This window comes from Rhea pennata, chromosome 4 (genome assembly GCF_028389875.1).
Source record: "Rhea pennata isolate bPtePen1 chromosome 4, bPtePen1.pri, whole genome shotgun sequence".
NCBI lineage: Eukaryota > Metazoa > Chordata > Aves > Rheiformes > Rheidae > Rhea > Rhea pennata.
The window spans coordinates 74347878-74366846 of record NC_084666.1 but is presented as its reverse complement, the minus strand read 5'-3'; the positions used below and the strand labels follow the sequence as shown (position 1 = coordinate 74366846).

The 18969-nt window shown below is 36.9% G+C and overlaps 1 protein-coding gene across 4 annotated transcripts in view; it reads right to left on the bottom strand.

Moving 5' to 3' along the window:
- The window catches only part of PTPN13 (protein tyrosine phosphatase non-receptor type 13), a 111109-nt gene extending 92673 nt beyond the window's left edge, over nucleotides 1–18436 (bottom strand). For all 4 annotated transcript variants that reach the window (XM_062574320.1, XM_062574321.1, XM_062574322.1 and 1 more), the window contains exons 1-2: nucleotides 18382–18436; nucleotides 9191–9310 (exon numbers count right to left, since the gene is read on the bottom strand). In XM_062574320.1, coding sequence (XP_062430304.1) covers nucleotides 9191–9305 — 115 coding nt within the window. In that variant the 5' untranslated portion in view covers nucleotides 9306–9310; nucleotides 18382–18436. The remainder of the gene's footprint in view (nucleotides 1–9190; nucleotides 9311–18381) is intronic.
- Between the last annotated feature and the right edge of the window lie 533 nt (nucleotides 18437–18969).

The window sequence follows — 18969 nt, the reverse complement described above, 5'->3', positions numbered from 1 at the left end:
AATAACATCTCTTAAAAAAAAAAAGTGCTATTACTCATACCAGCAAGCTAATGAAGAGCCTGCTAAAATTTTGATTGCTCCTAATTTCAGGTTATTTCATTTTAAAAACAGAATTGCCCTCCAAAACACTCACTTTCCATAGGATGCATGTTATTAAGGCTAATTTCTACAATAGGCTAATTGCTATAGAAGTAGCATTATTGCAGCAACAATTGTCTAAAGAGAAGACAAAACTTACAGAGAGACAAAGTACTCCAGCATTAGACTAGCCAATAGAGCTGGACAAAATAAAAAAGTTTTGGGGACCAAAAATCCTTTCTAAGCCTAAAGAAAAAGTTAATTACAAAACAAAAAGCAAATCCTAGGCAGCAGTAGAATCGGACAAAAAATAAACTTGCAGTCTAAGTAAGGTCTTCCACTCAATTTCTGTGAGTGATATTTTATAACAATGGAATATCCCCTGAAATCAGAGTCCCAACAGGTGACAAACAAAACTTCCTACATGATAAATTTGCAATTGTGACAACCAGGTTTTTGATGTTGTCTGATAATACCGCACTTAAATCTCTGGCCACAGACCTATTAAGAAAACAAACAAAAACAACCCCCTCCACACAAAAATCACACACATTTCCTTGAGTCAAAATAAATATTCTCTATTTCAAACACTAAACCAGCTTAGTTTTACTGAAAGGACACAAACATTAACCTAAACAAAAATAACAAATAATTCTAGTATTTTGCAAGGAGACAGTTGCTTTGTTTCCAACAATATATATCAAAGAGGTAATGAAAAGTACATTTGAAGGAGAGGACTTACTTTCTTCTTTAGATAATAAGCAACAACACACTTCAATAATCATTTCCTTTATCAGCTCAACCACTAACAACATTTTCCATTCTCCTATCAGCTCAGGATATTCCTACAGTGCTGGCTCCTAGACTGCTCAACTATCTTGTAATCTAGAATTTTTCCCATCTCCTAGGAAATGTATTAAGTTACTGCTGGCAGGTATCGGGTGTAAAAAGATCTACCAGGTAAGACCTTTAGTTTATTTCACTCCACTTCCTTCAAAGGCAGCTAAGGAACTGGCTTTAGACTTAAACATTCTATGAACCCAAAGTAGAATAACACTAATAATTGTTAGCCCAGTTATCAAGAAATAAGTCCTCAACTTCTAGTTTCTGAAGCTCAGAAAGTTTCTCCTCCTACCAACATTTGCAAGAAAAATCTTTCAATACATACCCCAATAATTAATTTTTCTTCCATTTAAACCTAACATATACATCCTTTGGGCTGCTCCTTAACACATTGAAAATGTAATATTTTGTTTTAAAGGGAGAAAGAAAACAGTAAGAGCAATAAATATTCCAGAAATTCAAAGATTTTGCCGACTTTACTTCGACTGATGATTTCAAGTTGTTAGACATATGAAAACCATTTGCAAGTACACCTATAAAGACTTGCACTTGTCACTTCATAGTATTTCCTCTTCATCACCTGTGGTTAGAGGTTCTTTTCAGTTTGCAGCAAAATTTAGGAGTTTGCACTTTCATGAATAATTTAAAATACTCAAAGCAAAGAACACTTAGGATGGAGGCTGTTTTGTTATACTATGACTCATGTTTTTTGTTGACAGTAGCTTGTAATAAATCTTGAAGCTTATCAAAATTTTTATAATGGATTTTAAAATGCCAGTATATTACACTGAAAGCCAGGACGATAAGCTTAGGACTCACACTGCAGAACTGGTTTCCCCCTGTTCTCTTGCTTTTTATGACATACGAGGGAGGCTCAGTCTTGTTGCCTCAGGGGAATGTTTTTCATTGCTCTGCCTTTCTCCTCTGGATCCAAAAGAAGTAAGTACTTACTGGAGAAAGCATCTCTGATCATGTGGACTAAACTAGTGTAAGACCTCATATACAAATGCTAGAGCTCACCATAAAAACCACAGCTCTGTCTGTCACAGATGGGATCTCAGGAGCACAAGTGGTTTTTCTATCATTTCAAACTCAGTAAAAAACTCAGAGGAGCTATTTTTAAAAACTCAGGACCTCTAAACCTGCATCCTCTGAAACAAACTAAGAAAAAAAAAAAAAGACTGTTTACTGCTATGGCAACATGCTTAAATGCCAAACAAAGAAATGTAAAGATGAAAGGATCCTTCTTATTATACATGGATAAGAAAAGATTACATTTTATAGTAAGGTATTTTTAGCAAGAAAACTTTAGTTGGCCACCACCTTCCCACAACTATAAGCTGCAACTAATTACTGAATTTTGACTACAGCAGTTCTGTACATATACACCAGTGATAAAAACATTTTAAAATATTGTAAGATTTTTACTTAAAACCTTCACCTCAAGAACTTAAACCATGACTTCATCCTTACCTTAGCCATCTGTACCACACTGATTTTAAGTAAATACAGACTCTCTGAAATATACTACAAACTCAAGAAATAATGATCAAAATGCTATTTAGTTTTTAACAATAATAAAAACAATACATTTGGTGTAATATCTTATGCAATGTACTGAATGTACACTGAACACTGATGTAACTGAACGATCAGTAAAAGAACTGATTTTGCAAATCTTGGTTTTTTTGGCATTTTCTTAGCTTCTGTTTTAGCAGCTTTTAACCAGCCTAGCAGATCATACTGCTGACATCATGACTTTCAGAGACCATTCTACCTTTTTAAAGGATAAGAATAAAATAACGATTTCCTTCATTAGGCATTTCCACCTCAAACCAAAATAACCCTTTGCTTCAAAACTCCTAATATTCAAAATTATCCTAAGAGTATTTTAAGTACTGTTTTTCTCCTTCCTATGCATTTATTCCATTGGAAAAAAAAATAAAACAAAGATACAATGCATCAAATAGCTCGGGACCAAACTAAAACAACTGATACCAATTGACAGATACAATATTCATATTATCTTTGTTTTATACTTTCAGAAGAATTTGTAAGAGCAGTAAAATTTCCCTCCCTCCCTTTCACCCCAAATACAGGCGAGAATTACTCCCCACCCCCTCCCCAAAGGAAAAAAAAAAAAAAAAAAAGGAAAAGATTCAAACCCCTCTTTCTAAAAGCACTGGAATTCAGGGTATTGCTCCTAATCAAGTTTATATCCAGCAGGCTCTCAGCTGAATTACAGCTGCCAGCCTTCTAAGTTAACTCACAAACTATGCAACCCGGTAACAAAACACTTGTGAGAGCACAGTTTATCAAGCAGTGCCAAGAAATAGCCAGATAGCATGGTCTAATTTAAAAGGAGAGAATGAACTGGTTTTAAGTGCAATAAAAAGCTGAAAAATTATTCACACTACATGTTGTCTGCCATACAAACAAACACACTTCTAAAATTGTCCTTTAAATGGTTTAATGGGATATAGGTAACCAAAATAAAAATCAAAATGTTAGACAGTAAGTTCAGGTAGCAATTCAAAATTGATCCATTTTACAATACTGACGGCTGGTAATTCTAAATTCCCAAACCATACACACAATGCAAGCTCCTTCAATTGAAATTTTCTCCTACTTCTCACGTAGGCCACAGCCATTAGCAAGAGAAGTGACAGATGTTTTAGCTCTTTCCAGATACAAAAGAAATACCCTTTTTTTGTTTTTTTAAAAAAAACACACAAGTTGTGTGTGTGGTTAGTCTCGTCTTTTTCTTTGCCTTGCTCTGTAGCCAACATTGAAATTAGTAACATTTCTCCTAATACAAATGAACCTGAGGTTTTTATGTTAGGCCAAGTCCGTGGCAGTCAGATCCCCAGTACGTCTCTTGACGGGCCAAGATTATGCCAGTGCAAGGGACCAGTTATGCCGCAACTCCCGTACTCCTTTAATTTGAGGCAGCTTGTTCCTGCATATTCTGTGTGCAGGGGGAAGCAGCTTGGCAGAGACTTTGCATTCCCTCCCCTGGGCACAAAGGGCTGAGACAAGAGCAGAGAGCCCCGATTTGGTATTAGACCACTGGAAACCAGCAGCATAGGCAGAAATATTCAGAGGTTTACTGAATTCTTCAGAGTTCAGGGACAAGAAACAGGGAGAAAGATTAATTTCTGGCATCACCCATATTCCTTCCCAAGATACCCACAGATTACTGTAACACACTGCACCTTAATGTCAAACATCTGATCACACCCAGTAACGTGTCTCAGAAAAGAGTGCAAGAAGTCACTGAACCTCACTTAAACAGGGAAATAAAAACAAAACAAAGCCCAAGAAACTCATCTGTTTCCCTCTCAGCAACTACGAAATGAGATGTTACAAGAAGGTTAAAAAAAAACTTTCAACATTTATTGGTAAAGGGGAAAAACAACCATCTAACATCTGCTAGCAAAGGGTGGTTAGAAAAGGAAGCTTTGTTTTCTTTTTGAGTTTTCCTTCTAGTCGATCAAAAGAATCCACTTATCTCCTCTCTCCGAATCCCAGCTAGCTCTACAATTACCAGGAAACACCAGTAATTTCTATCAGAACACTTTACACTTTGCCTTCTTTTCATATTAACTCAAGCTAAGTAGATGCCACAGTACAAAAGTCTAGACAAGATTTTCAGGTCTCCCCAAAACACAACTGTCTTTCTTCACATGCACTTTTAGACTGTATCACTTTTCTTTACATAAATTGTTTCCTATTTACATATTTGTCCAAATATCCAATCTCTAAGGTGGTTTTTTCTATACCCAACCTGCCTGCCTTTTGTAAGTATCTTTCTCCCCTTCTGTTCTCCCTCCCTTCAAACACACTGTTTGTTTTTAAACACAAGGTCAAAATATTTCCAAATCCCATAATACGTATTTTAGCACAGAAACAGCCTAAGTGACATGTAAAGTTTTTTCCACTTTCATGTTTTGATTAGCCTCTCTAGCTTAACTTCCTAAAATAGAGGAATGCCTAGTTTATTCTTCTGAGCAGCAGAAAGCACAGCACAGCACACTCCTTAAACACATACACTCACATCCAAGATACTTCACTTCAAAGACTTGTTCCTTTGACCTCAGAGACTACTGAATACAAGATACAGCATGTCTAAAACAGCTGATACACCCTCTGAACAACAAAATAGTTATTGCAGGTAATTAAACAGATGTAAGAGAGGGCAGGTCTGGTATCGGCCTTTTCAAATCTCCAGATTAACCTGAACATCACTGCTCCAACTGATGTCAGAACTGCAACTATGAGTACTGAATTGCTTTTCTCCTCCATTTAACAGCTTACGAAATGCTGACAAGACAGCTATCTGAGTTGATTTTGTAAATTAGTATTAGTAACTGGACATTTCTATCTCATCTTTTCATTGCCTTGTAATGATCTAAATCAATTTATAAAGAGTTCAACATCTGCCAGAACTGTAAATACAAATAAGCACGAAAACATGCGTATTTATGCATCAGTCACTGATTCAGACATGATGTGAGCTGGGATCAACAATTAAGACATGGAATTTCATTCTGTACTACTTCCATTCAGTACTTGCATGGATAAGCATATAGACTCACTGTAAGAAACACAGAACTTTTAAAAATCAAGAAGTCATCAAATTTTAACAGAAGCTTGTCTTGGCTGTTTTTTCCATAATTTCTTGAAATGTTTCTCTAGTTTATGCAACAAATGAATTGAAGAACATTTTCTCAGTTGATGGAGTAACAGCAAGGATTCTCAACTTCAAACAGTAGTTTGAACTTCAACTTCAAACTACCAAAATTACATTAGGATTTAAAAAAAAAAAAAAAAAAAAGAAAAGAAAAAATAGTTACTAGGGTTGGTAATTCATTTAAGTGTAGATCATTGCTCAGTTGGTGTAAGAAGGTCGCTAATAGATAGTATTTTAAGTGATAACAATTTTTATGGACATTTTATCCTCCTAATTTCAAAACTGGTGATCATAGACCATTATACATGATTTTTAAAAAATCTAATATAGAAAAAAACTCCAGAATCGTTTTTGTAATCAAACTCATATTTTGTTATGAAACAACGTATTTGGGGACTCCAGAGCTACACTAAGAGAAAGATAAGAGCATCTTTAAGAGAAAGATAAGAGCATCTTTAAGATGAGCACAGCTGAGCATATAGTGAACTTTCAGAAGGTCAGAACTTGCCTCGGTACCTTCCATCCAGGACCGGCTGGTCCATTCTGAGAAACTCTGGAAACTCACTCTCTGCCACTGAACAGCTCTTTCATGCTGTATGTTAGGACTGAAATTTAACTGAGAAAAAAAAGATTTCTCTGCAGTCCCTCATATGCTACAAGTCCTCCACAAAAAAGGAATGAAATGGAGTCAGAGAAGCAAGCCCAGAGGAATCTCTGCTCCTGCAGCTCTGCAACATATCCTCCCAGGCCAGCACAGAAACTGATATTCCAGAACACCACAAAAGGTTTCTATAGCTTTAGTGAGGCCAAATTCTTCATTAAAGACTGTCCGTCTCTCCTAATTTTGCCAGGAGGAATTAAGATTGCCTTTGGCAGCCTCTGTTATACAGTAAAGAGCTCTGTTACATAGTAAAGTGCTTACATTTGGGTGTCTCTTAAAGCGCATTTTACCACAGGGCTATATCCTGTTAATTAATAGCATGCAACTGAAAATAATTTGCTGACCTAGCAGAACAACAACTCAATAAAACAACTTCATCTTGAACAGCATATTTTTCTAGTACTGACTTCATGTACAACTGTGTTCTGGTCTTCACTGATAGAAAATTTGACCAGTCTTCTGCAATCTATAAGGTAACCTTAGCCAAGACTGGGAAAGGCATATATCAAATCCCACGGCAGAGATTCACGTTGTGCACCCATCCTGCTGAAGGAGAGATGCTCATGTTTCTTATTCTCAATGCTTGCATATAGCCTTCATAGTAATTATGATAAGTCTTTTCTGCATCACTTTCAGACTAAGAAATGGTAAGCTCATTTTCAGTGGAGACTTCATTCTCATAAGGCATGGTATCTTAAGTCTAGTTTTTTTTTTTTTTTAAAAAAAAAAAAAAAAAAAAAAAAGTAGTTCCACTACTGTATAGTCATGGTACAGATTTTTCAACACATAGATTTCAATATGGAGCTCAAGGTGTTGATTTTGAAATGTAAAACTCTATAATCATTCAAGATATGTCTTTAGTCAGCATATGTGCGTAACTTTTCCTTCAGAGAATCTTTTTCTTTGACTACGTTCTTCCACCCTCCAGCCTGGACCCAACCTAGCTGTAATCTACTGAATTCAAGAGGCCCTACAAAACTACTTTCTCAAAACAAGCTTTAGGAGAGGCTGAATTTAGTAATGAAGAGCTAAAACAGTGCTTGTATAGCATGTATTAAGTTTCTCTTTGCTTTATGCAGTTACTGTCAGTTTTCATGCTCTTAAATTAACAACATTTTCAACAGACATACGGGAACAATCTGGAAAACAAAGCACAGGCTTCTTCTGTTACAATGTTATCAGTAGAAATCTACTATTTCAATAATTTCTAGTGCAATAAATAGAATATCTGAATATACTTCTAGATGACAATTACGTCCTGTGGTTTCAGTTCACTAAAAACTCACACTTCCATGTCCATTCGCACACTGCAGTGCTTATTGAAAGTATTGAAAAAGTATTTAGCAAGAACTCTCACTACAATTTTTGCTCCAACTAACAGTTTATTTCTTATTTGAAACCTGTATGATAAGAGTGGCATAGTTTATCAGCATAGTGTTGCCCCAAAATGCTAGGAATCCCCTAGCAAACCACCTTATATGGCTATAGAGACTTGCAGAGGAATGAAGAAGGAAAAGAACAAAGGCTTAAAAATTACACAGGCGACTCTATAAAACTATTCTATGTTAGAAAAGAAACAGCATGACCGTATTTGAAGCTACAGGAACACATGTACCATGTTTTGGGTGGAGGGCTAAAACCCTCCACAACTAGTCAACAGTTAAAACATCCATCTTTTACATGCGGTCATGCAGCTAAACTAATTGTGTATTAAACAGTCAATATTCTGCATCATGGTAGGACTGGCAGTGGTTTTGGTATTTTTAAAAAGAAAAATATAAAGAAAATAAAACAATTTTTGGAATGTTAACAGAGAAATTTTCCTCTGAAACTCAGCATACTAACTCAGCTGAAATCATGTTCTCTAAAGACACTCCGATTCTGCAAACAGGCATGCAACTGAAATTGAAAGGAAAGCCTTAAAGAAAATGGTGCCATTTCTGAGGTAATACCATGGGTCTATGTTATTGTTATTGTCCATTATTATAACAATGTTACTGTTTTGTCAGTTATATACTACTCCATACTTTTAAAATACTAACCTGCTGTTTGTCACCACAAAATTAAAAGTTGTTTTGAAATACAATTTTTTAATTATATTTCCAATTTGCAAATTCCAGATTTTTCCATGAACTTTTAAAACAAAAGTGACTAGATAGTAACCTTTGATCCATATTTAGGGCTCTGAACGTTGACTCAGGAACTTTCCCCCCCCAAAATGCTAGCACATGGCTTTTATCTTTACTCATATCTACTGAAATCATCGGGAGTACTTATATAAAGCAAAAAATATTCATAGAGGCTAGCACTGCTAAGCCCATGGTTTTCACTTGCTTTAAAAAACATTCATCTAATTCTCTGTGAGAGACAATAAAGAGAGACATAGCGAAGATGCTATCCCTTTGTTGCAATAGGAGCAGCAGAGGGATAGCTGGTTAAATTGCAACAATTTGGCTTTCATACTAGAGAACACTTCTCATCATGCACAGATTGTGAGCTCACTAGTACAAAGGAGAAAAAAATTGGTATGGGATATCAAAATTAGTCATAAATTTGCATTCCAAAGTAAGACTGAAATAGCTGGAAACTTCATGTTTACAATGTTAAGTCAATCTTGATCAGAAATGAAAAAAAAAAGTTTCTATAGAAAAGTTTCTATAGTTGCTTCCCACCAAAGCAACTTAGTCACTACATGAGACTGAAGGCACACGAGTGTCCTACTTGTCCTGATACAACAAGAAGAGGTGGTTGAAAGAATTCTGTGGGTTGGAGTTATGATAATCAGTCTACCTCAAAAGATAACCTAGAACAAATCAGTATGTGCATTTAGAGCCTACAAGGAATGAGTGAGCTAACTTATATGACATGTAAACATAACCAAGATGTTTCCAGTTTTGTTAGAGCAAGAAGCTTACCTTTTCTGAATAATTCCTGAAGGCTTTCTGCACTTTGATTCAAAATAGCCCATATTTCCTCTTCTTGTAATGGCCCCCCCCGAACCTCCAGAGCCTCAGCCAGTGACACATGCATGTTACCTGGAAAACAAAACAGAATTGATCTAAGAATACATGACAGTTAATTTCTCCTTGCATGTATAACATAAACAGTAATAAGCAATTTTCAAGTCTCAAAGAAATTCTCTAACATTAATAGAATGCAGCAGAAATATATGCTGCAAAAATTCACCACAGGCACAAAGGAACTTAGAACATCTGCAATTATGAAGAAAAGCTTTGGGGAACACAAAAAACCCTGCAACTCACATTTATATTACAGGCTACTAAAGCAGTAAATGCAACATGCTGGTTTTAATCCACACATTATGGGCAAGATTTCGCTCTTTTTAAAAGCTTAAAGAAGGATCAATAGCTTCAGCTGATTTACATTGATAAACGTGGTAACATTACTTTGACAGGTATATAAGTAAGGCTAGCTGCTATTAGGCAAAGTAGCTCTTCTTCTCATAGATTTTCAGAGGACTATTTGTATGATGTCATAAACAAGTAAGAAGATGCACTGCCTGCAAATAAGAAATTTGCAATTCTAAACCAGTAGATACCTGCTCTGTTCAGCTTTTTCATAAACACTATAAAAAATGAACAAAAACTGTTAGCAATGCTTTATGTATTATGTCCCTGGGGGAAAAAAAAAAATATATATATATATATATATATATATATATATATATGTTTCTTTCCCCAGGTAAGAGTTTAGGACTTAACATTTCACAAAGAGTTAAACCATTTTTTCACCATACCACAACATGCTGTTCAGTCGTTCAAAAAAAACAAAATATGAACAATTTTGAAAGCAGAAGAACACATTCCTATGTAATCTCACTAAGTCAAACGTTAATTGTATGTTTGCTTAATTACTTCAGTGTTCTATGGACCCTAAATGTTCCTGTTTTGAGCATTCATGCCAATTCACAATTTTGCTCCTTTCCACGGTCATAAAAACAAAATCTTGAGGCAGTGAGTTGCAAAAAGAGCCTGAGATATGCCATCAGTGATGAGTTTGTTAACTCTTACAGGTTCCAAAGTTGCTGCCAGAAAATGTATTGACAGTTCCACAAAGCAATGCATACTGTCATGAAATCAGTAACTGAAACCAGTATCTTCAGATGACCTTATGGTGTTACTGTAGGTTCCATCCCCTCCTTCCCATAAGATGCAAAATCACAACCTCTAACCACTGGCAATCAACCACCTGGAGCATCACCGTGAGCCTATAATCCTGGCCCAGATGCAGAGTCAGGGACAGTTTGAATGGAAAACAGGCTGACTAGCTATATTTAGTCCCTGAGTTGTCTGTGCAGCTTCAAGTTTTCAATGTGTTTTTCACTTCTAGAAAGCCAGGCTCAAATCTATATAATAATATACATCTACCATAAGTACACAAAAGTCTGAATAACTCATAATTTCTAGCCAAAAACCATAAACTTTGTGAAGATGCTTATTAAAGTACCACCCAAAGCTTATGTCTGCTAGAATTCTACACTACGCTGCTATTGAAAATTACATATTAGTGGCTGCATTTCGACACAGACATAGGTTATTTTTCCTCACTTCACATCTTGCCAGTTTCTAGCACTCAGTTATTCTGCATATTTACAAAGCCTGATATATTTTCTCCAATCAATGCTAAAAAGTCTCTAGATAAACTGATAATGGAAAGGGAGAAGATTTTTAAGGAAGGATGAAATCTGAAATTCCAAACAGAAAAAGGAATATACCTTTAAAAACAGAAAAATAGGGACCAATACAGACATGCAGTAAATGGCTGGAAAGCCAGGAATAAACCTCTTCACAGTCAATCTGAATTTTACATACAGCTGGCACAGAGTGTCTGCTCTACAGTCCTTACCAGGGAATTTTGTGATTTCATACCATTGTCTTAAATATCTGTACCTAAATCTAGACTCAAACTGGGTTATTTAGACTAAAAGATAAAATCTTTCTCTAAGGGCTAAAAATATATGTTCCTCAGAAGGAAACTACTTGTGCTAAGTATTATTTATAAAGTGGGCTGAACACTACAGAGGGGACTGGAGGGGGAAGAAAAGAAAGAAAAGAAATCCTCCTCTGTCACTCCCTCTTCCCCCATTCCCCCATCCTGCAAAATCCTGACATCTTTCAGCTGTGATTAAACAATACAGTGCAAACTGTTCTGTAGCAGGTACAGGCCTATCACCTATTTAACACCCACCACAGACGTCGTAAGCATGTCTCTTCCATCTTTGGACACATTACCTCAACAGTACAGGACTGCCACAGAAAATTTCTTGATTATGAAGTATGTGAATATCCAGCTAGGCAGGCCTCAGTTCCAGTGGTGCAAGCTGAAAGATCTCCTTGGGTTTTACAGGCAGCAGTTGCTTGACAAGAAAAATACATACCAAATTGTTTCTGGAAGCCCAAGTAGAATACAACAAAACATCAATCATTACAAACACTTCCACGTACAAATTGGCATGAGCTGGAATTTCAGCAGGACTCTGACAGAAGAGTATGAAAAAAGATTTTCGATAGCATTTTTTTCCTTCCTCAAAGCCAGCTCAAAGTTGCAGCACTTGACTGTCACAGCAAACAGTAGCCCAACACATTAATTATGAAGATTAAAGAAGCTTCCACAGAGAACAGGTCTCTATGACTGAGGAATTAACCAAAGCAAGCAGGGGGGAGCATTTGCCGCCCAATGCATGGCCGGAGATCTCCATCTGTACAGTCCACCTGTTAACAGCCAGGCTGCATTAATTTAAAGTAAAGCGGCCAGTACCAGTGCCAAATTCTAAACACATTTCTTTCCCATCAGTTGCCCCCTTGCGATGGGCATCTTCATTCCAGTGGACTTCCTGCCTCTGCCTGTGTCGCTCCAGAAGATCTTCTACTTCTATGCTGCCCTCCCACACTGGAGTTCTGCTCTAGAACAAATTCTTTTACTTTATAAACTCCCTCCCCGCTGAGCTCCTAGCTCACTGGACTTCGTCCACTTGTTATTATTCCCGAGGGCTTTAAACTTTGCAACTGTAACACAACAACAGCAAAAACTTATGATGGTTATTTTCCTTTACTCTTTCTGAGTACCACAGAGATAATAATGTTGGGAGTTCCCGCTTCCCTCCAAGTTGGAATGACCTACTTTTGTAGGTCTTTTGTAACCCTGGAGATGATCAGAAGAAGAACAAAGTGTATGTGAAACTGCACTTTGAATTCTCTGAGGCACTGCACACATTTTCTATGCTCTTGCTGTTTTTTGTTTTCCAATGAGAAAGGAGGAATTTGTATGAATGATAAGGTTTGCAATGTGCGGTTATTCCAAACTTGCTATTTCTTTATATTCTGGGAGCCCTCTATAGTATCTGGTGCTCTGCAAATGCAGAGTCTGAAGTTGTAAAGCTTCTATATATAAAGCTTTCCATTTTTGTGTAATGCCTAAGCATTTTGATAAATAACAACATAATGACCACATAAAGTATATACAAGAAAAACATACAAAGCTCTTGTAGAATACAAGATGAAAATTCTATGGATCATCTATCTTCTTATCTTACACTCAAGCAGTGTCCTTGGCTATATATGCCTACAAGGTTCACTTCTACACAAAAATGGATCTCCACTTAAGATGTATTTTCAAAAAGGTATGGCTAAAAGGTGTAGGAAAGAAGGGAAGCTGACTGATGGCAACAGGACAAGACTGAGAAGAACAATCTCTTCAAAGGCAGGAAAGGGAAGACAGGTAAAGATGAGCTATCTTCATTACAGGAACATTTTCAGCTCATCTCAGTAGGCAAAGAGAGGCTACTCCATGGAGAGAGAGCGAATAGATCACAGGAAAGGTGACAGAACCCAAAACTGAAAGAAAAATAACAAAATTTCTTCTTGTATAAATGATACCTATGAGACTGCTTCCAACATCTAAACATGCTCCTGGCAGTCCCTCGGTCTTTCACAGTGTCAGGCTGACTGGCAAAGAAATCCAGATACACAAGCTGAGTTCCCTATGTGCTCTTAGGCTCCTATCAGGCCATTTTCTTGCAACAACTTCTCTCCCTGTCTTTGTTCATTTAAGGAAGCAAGTTTTGTTGTGCTGGTATCCTGTGTCCTGTTGCTTTAACATCTTGTGATAAAATTGGTCAGATTAAAGAACATGGAAAGGTGTACTTTCTAAGGATGAGTTTGTACCCTTTTTCCTTGAGGCAGCACTATACTAGCCTCTTAACAGGAAGCCACACAGTCCGTTCACTGGAGATAGAATTTGTAGGCTTAAAAACCTAGAAGCATCCTGTTTCTGCACCTCACTTCGCAAAGTGAGAAGTCCAGATGCAAACATAATCAGCAAGCATGTCAAAGGGCTAGGCTGTATGAACCAGCTCTGCATGACCTACAAAGGCACGGATTCCTCATACACCCAAAAAACACACAAGAATCTAGCCACATAGCAACATTTAAAAGGCGACATCCACACAGTGGAGAACACGCACAGTATAGGAAGACCATGTACGTATTGAAATAGTTGATGTGGGAGAAACATACACATCAGTATTAATTTCAAGTTACTTCCTTTGAGACAAAATTTACTCCGAGACCATACAGGAGTCCAATTTCCACAGGAGAGGAGTTGCATTATGCGGAGGCAGCTCTTTTTTGCTTCAGGACAAGAGAGTAAATTCAGGTGTAAATCATTTGTATGAACAAGCCCCGAGTGTGATGTCTCACCCTCCACACCATTCAGCCCTAAGCCATGCAGGCAGCGCAGTTCCAAGAACCAACGCTGCTTAGGCCAAAGGCCTCTCCCATATCTCAAACACTTCCTTTTAAAAGCCTGTCTCCCTCCTGAGGGCCAGCTGCCAGCTCCTCCCTCTAAGGCAGACAGCTTATACACTCCCTGATGAGTGGGATGGGTAATTCGGTCTCTTCCCTGTGAAGCAAGCTGAGTAACCTCCCCTCTCCCAGACAGCTGTCCCAACAACCCATGTTAAAAGCACAACTACTATGGCAGCATCAACAAGGATATTCTGGCAGCCTCACTGTCTTTGTGCATGCCAAGATGAAAAGCACAACAGGAACAGCCTCTTAGATGAATACGGCCAAAATTCCCATTTGCTTTCTATAGGGATATACACTTTTTCTTATTCTTACAAGCTTCAACAACATTATCAAAACACTTTGCTTCTGAATGGTTTTATGTATGCAGCACAGGAAGTTGAATTCTCAAAATTATCATTACTTTTCTTTCCCCCAACAACTAACCTTTCTCCTTATGAGACTTAAATTTGAAACTGAAAATCTCTCATATCAACTGAGAATTAGGGAAAATTTCACTGCCTATTTTTTCCAAATTTTGTTGAACTCTTGCCAGCTGAAATAATGAGTAGTCCTATAATTGTGTTTAGAAAGGACTATGATATCAGACATTAGACTGAAAGTCAGAAGGCTGAATGGCTTCAACTTAGCACTTGACTACTTTGTGTTTTTGTTTCAACATAATACACCCATTGCTTTTTTTCTTGCTTTCTGCAGCAGCATTCTTCTCCATGTTGAAAGTTTAGAACAAAACTCTAAGTCAAAAGCTCTGCTCTAACATGAGTTCACTACGACACCTGCAGCTACTTCATGCTTATTTGAAACCTTATCACAATATGCTGCCAAGAAATGAGGAGAAACAGCTCCAGTCATAAACACCATAGTTTGTCAGATGTGCAGTAAGTAGTGAATTCTAGAATTTGGAAATAGAGTTTCTAGGAAAGAGATAGCGAGGAGGTTCTATATGAATCCAAAGTGAACTCTATGGTGGGAGAAAAAAAAAATCCTATCTGTTCCAAATTAAACACTGTTGAATGGCTCTATCTACCCCCAATATTGCACATTATTGCTCTTTTGCTTTGTTAGTATACTTAAGTAAAAAATGGCAATTTCTGAAAAAGCACTTTTTTTTTCTTTTTTTTTAAGCAGGTAAGCAAATAGGCCTTTCTCATTCCATCCTTAGTAGATTCCATGTTTGGAAGCAGAATGAAAAAGACCTTATCGCATATTTCTGTCCAAAAGAAGATCTTAACATTCAGATCTCTAACGCCATGATTAGCCACCTAAAAAATAAAACACTGGCTTTTTGGAAGCACTCAACCTTTTTAAGTCCCAGTGAAGCTAAACTTAAGCTATTCTTGAATAGTTTTGAAATTCTGGCCTCTCCTCTTTCAGAACCTAAGCATCTGGAGTTATTATAGTACCCTGTAATTTCAGAATGCTGGCACTTAGCCTACTTATTTACAATGACCCACATCTTACATTCCCAAAGAATATATGGAATGCATCTATCAATTAGTTTCATCCCAAATAATATTCAAGCTGAAACTATCCCTAAGCAAGGAACCCTGGAGCAAGATAGAAAGTCTGAGGCTTAATGCTCTTTAAGACCTTATTTTCAAATGTGTACATACTTAGATGTGTGCACATAAAAATGTGGCTTCCTATAGCTGCAGGCCCAATTTGCATAGACTGTCTACAAAATAAGATGCTGTTTGCAAATATCCAAGTCAAGCATGCAATTAGGGTAAATATACAAGCTAATCAACTCAAACTGTGTTTATATACTTTTTTAGAATCCTGCCCTTCAGAACAATGCGCAGTAAGTAACTATGTTCCCATTTATTTTCTTGAGAATAAAGAAAAACACCCTTGTGCCATGTCCACGTTTTTCGCTTTTATAGATATGAGGAGACAGAAACCAGAGTGAAGTCCACAAGATGTACATTAAACATGCTCCAAGAGGATTATCCCCCTCCTGCTTCTTTTTTTTTTTTAAAAAAAAAAAAGAATCTAAATCACTTCCAGAAATTGTATGAATCATATGATTCAAGAACAAACACACTTTCTTGGTGCTTTTCATTCAATCAGCTACCTAATAATAATAGTAAGTAAAACAGTATAAACACTAGTTCTTTCCTTTTTTATTTTGGAAAAGTCAGTAGACATTATTATTATCACAAAACTTTTCTTTTTTTTCAATTATGGAAAAGACTAGATTCTCTCATTCATATTTCTCCTCCTTCCTGCTCTGTAAGCAGAAAGTGTTAAAAATCAGCAAAATAGTCCCATGCTCCAGGGACAACCTGCAAGTTACATCAAACAAATATCTCTAAAAATGCATCTTCTCAAGTGATAGTTGCTGCTTGCACTTAAACCTCCTAAGTAAAGGAACACAGAATAAAGCCGGTACCCAACTTTTGTGATATAACACAGAACAGATGAAGACTAAAGCTGTACACACCCCAAATTGTAAGACAATGCTGAGCTTTCTATTTGATCCATACAGTGATGCTGTCAAACTCACTGTAATAGATAAAGCATTAGCATTTCCTTCCAATGCCTTAAATCAGTCTTCTATTCCAAGGTATGGATGACAGAAGAATGCAACATATTTAGAATTCTGGCTTGTACCTCCAGGGCAAGCAATGCCTACTTTACTCAAGAAGCTTTTTGCTTTCTTTCCTGGAAGGTGGAGAGAAACCAGCTTTTGGCACTGGACTGAACTCAGAATGGAAAATAAGCAGGGGTTATTGCTGACAATACACTCCCTCCTTTTCTCCTCTGTCTCCCTATCACCAGAACCAGATAAACTTGTTTATTTGAGGCTTCATGTAAGACAAACTAGCAAATCCAGTCCAAAATGTGTAATAATGATCATGAAAGTCATGTTTTCTAGTTCACTGCAGGATGTGCTTTTATACATCAGGGTAGCTGATGTTTCACATCTGATATTACAATTGTATTGAGAATACTATATAATTATCACTACAAAGTAAGCTTAATCCACATAAATCGGGACATGACTCTTGTATCCCTCTTTTGGTTTAAGTGTCAGCCTAAGATACTTGGGCAACTCCCTTATTTTGCTGTTGATCAGCTCCACCTCAGAGAGGCACGTCTGCTTAGTGTATTTCTCATACTTGCAACTTTCATTTTAATTGCTAAGTAGTACCTCTGACTAATACAAACCTTACAAATGGAAAAGTAGAAGTTTCAGGACTGCAGAAACAGCTTGACAATAACAACACTTTTCCAATTGCAGATGAACCAATAATCTCCTTACTCACATACAACAGAAGAAAATAAACTGTTCTAACGGCATGAAGCAATTACACACCAAAACACATCTTACTATTGAAGAGGTAGCTTCATGAGACAGCGATGAACTGCATATCACATCACTTCACTTCCGACAAATGAACTTGAGATCACAAAGCAATTTTTTTAATGAAGAGGTCTTCCTTGCCCACCCTTCCATCTTGTTCTTCTCTAGTGCACAGCAGCAGTCATGCTCTTCACGAAGCACACCACACAACACAACTGTTGCTAGGCCTACATTGGTGACGAATATTGTCACCATGGCAAGGACAGACTATGCCGGCACCTCCAGCTTTAGCCCACCCAGCAGTTATTTCATTGCTGTATGTAAAAGCTACACATTCCTTACATGCCATACAAAGGTTGTGACTGAAGGCAGTCCTTACTCACTTGCAGCTCTTTGCATTGCTAATAGGGAATGAAAGCTATTGTCAGAGGGGCAGAACCCATGGTATGCACATAATTTAAACATCATGTAGTCACTAGGAAGCGTTCTTTAAGTCAAAAAATACTATTTTCTGCGATCTGTGGCATTTTAAAGGTATCTCCCAGTAAGATGAGGCTACGATGTGCAACAAGGCAAGTAAGTAGTGAGAACTGTACAGAATCACGTTTTTTTAATATCATAATAAAGAGGATTTCCTTAATAATCAGGCCTCAATGTATGAGAAGAATAGTGACCAGATATTTAACACCTAGACATAAATTGCCACAAACTAGAAACTAATTAACTCTCTACAGCATAAGTTTCACTAATTTAACAGGTATAATTAAACCAGTATCACTAAACAAACAGATATCCTAATAGACAGACTTATTCTAGCATGCCTTTTTAAAAATAAAACTCTCTCCTGTGGTAATGAAATGATATCCATTTTACTACATTAGATAAATTCTTTAGTACTGGTGGGCTCACAACCTGCTAGATAAGAGTCTTTCCATTCTTAGTAATGGGGAATGCTACTTTGCTTGATAAATACCTCTTTCTCAGTAGAACAGCTCTTTGCAGTAAGGTAATAACCACAGCAAATGAAGTCAGCACAACTGGATCAACAAGGACCTAAGCATGATATGCCAAGAGACTCAAAGTCTTCAGATTTCTTGAATGTAGCACTAAAAAAAAAAAAAAAAAAAAAAAAAAAAGTAAAGTTAGCTTCAGAAAGCAGTACATTTTTTTTCACTCAGAAATTGCTGAGTTTTAGAGAAGTCTAAAAATATAATTACACTAATATGCTAGAATATTGAAATATCAATTTTAATATCAATCCTTGTAAGAAAGAGGTAAGATCACAGCATATTTGTAAATGACTGTTAAAGTCAATAAGCTCTTAACAAGTATTAAGACTGACCCCACTATGGGTTATTTCACAATCAAATTTTAAATTTATACACTCACATCCAAACCTTCAACAAATGGATTTGTTTCACTGTTGCTGGGGGTGGAGTGCAGAGTTCACTTTCTCAGAATTTCTTTCCCCTCAATTTGGGAAAAAAAGAGAAAAAAAGTCCTTCTCAGTCTCAAATATCTGAGCCCTTGACAATTTGGAAGAAGATATTAGCAAAAATTG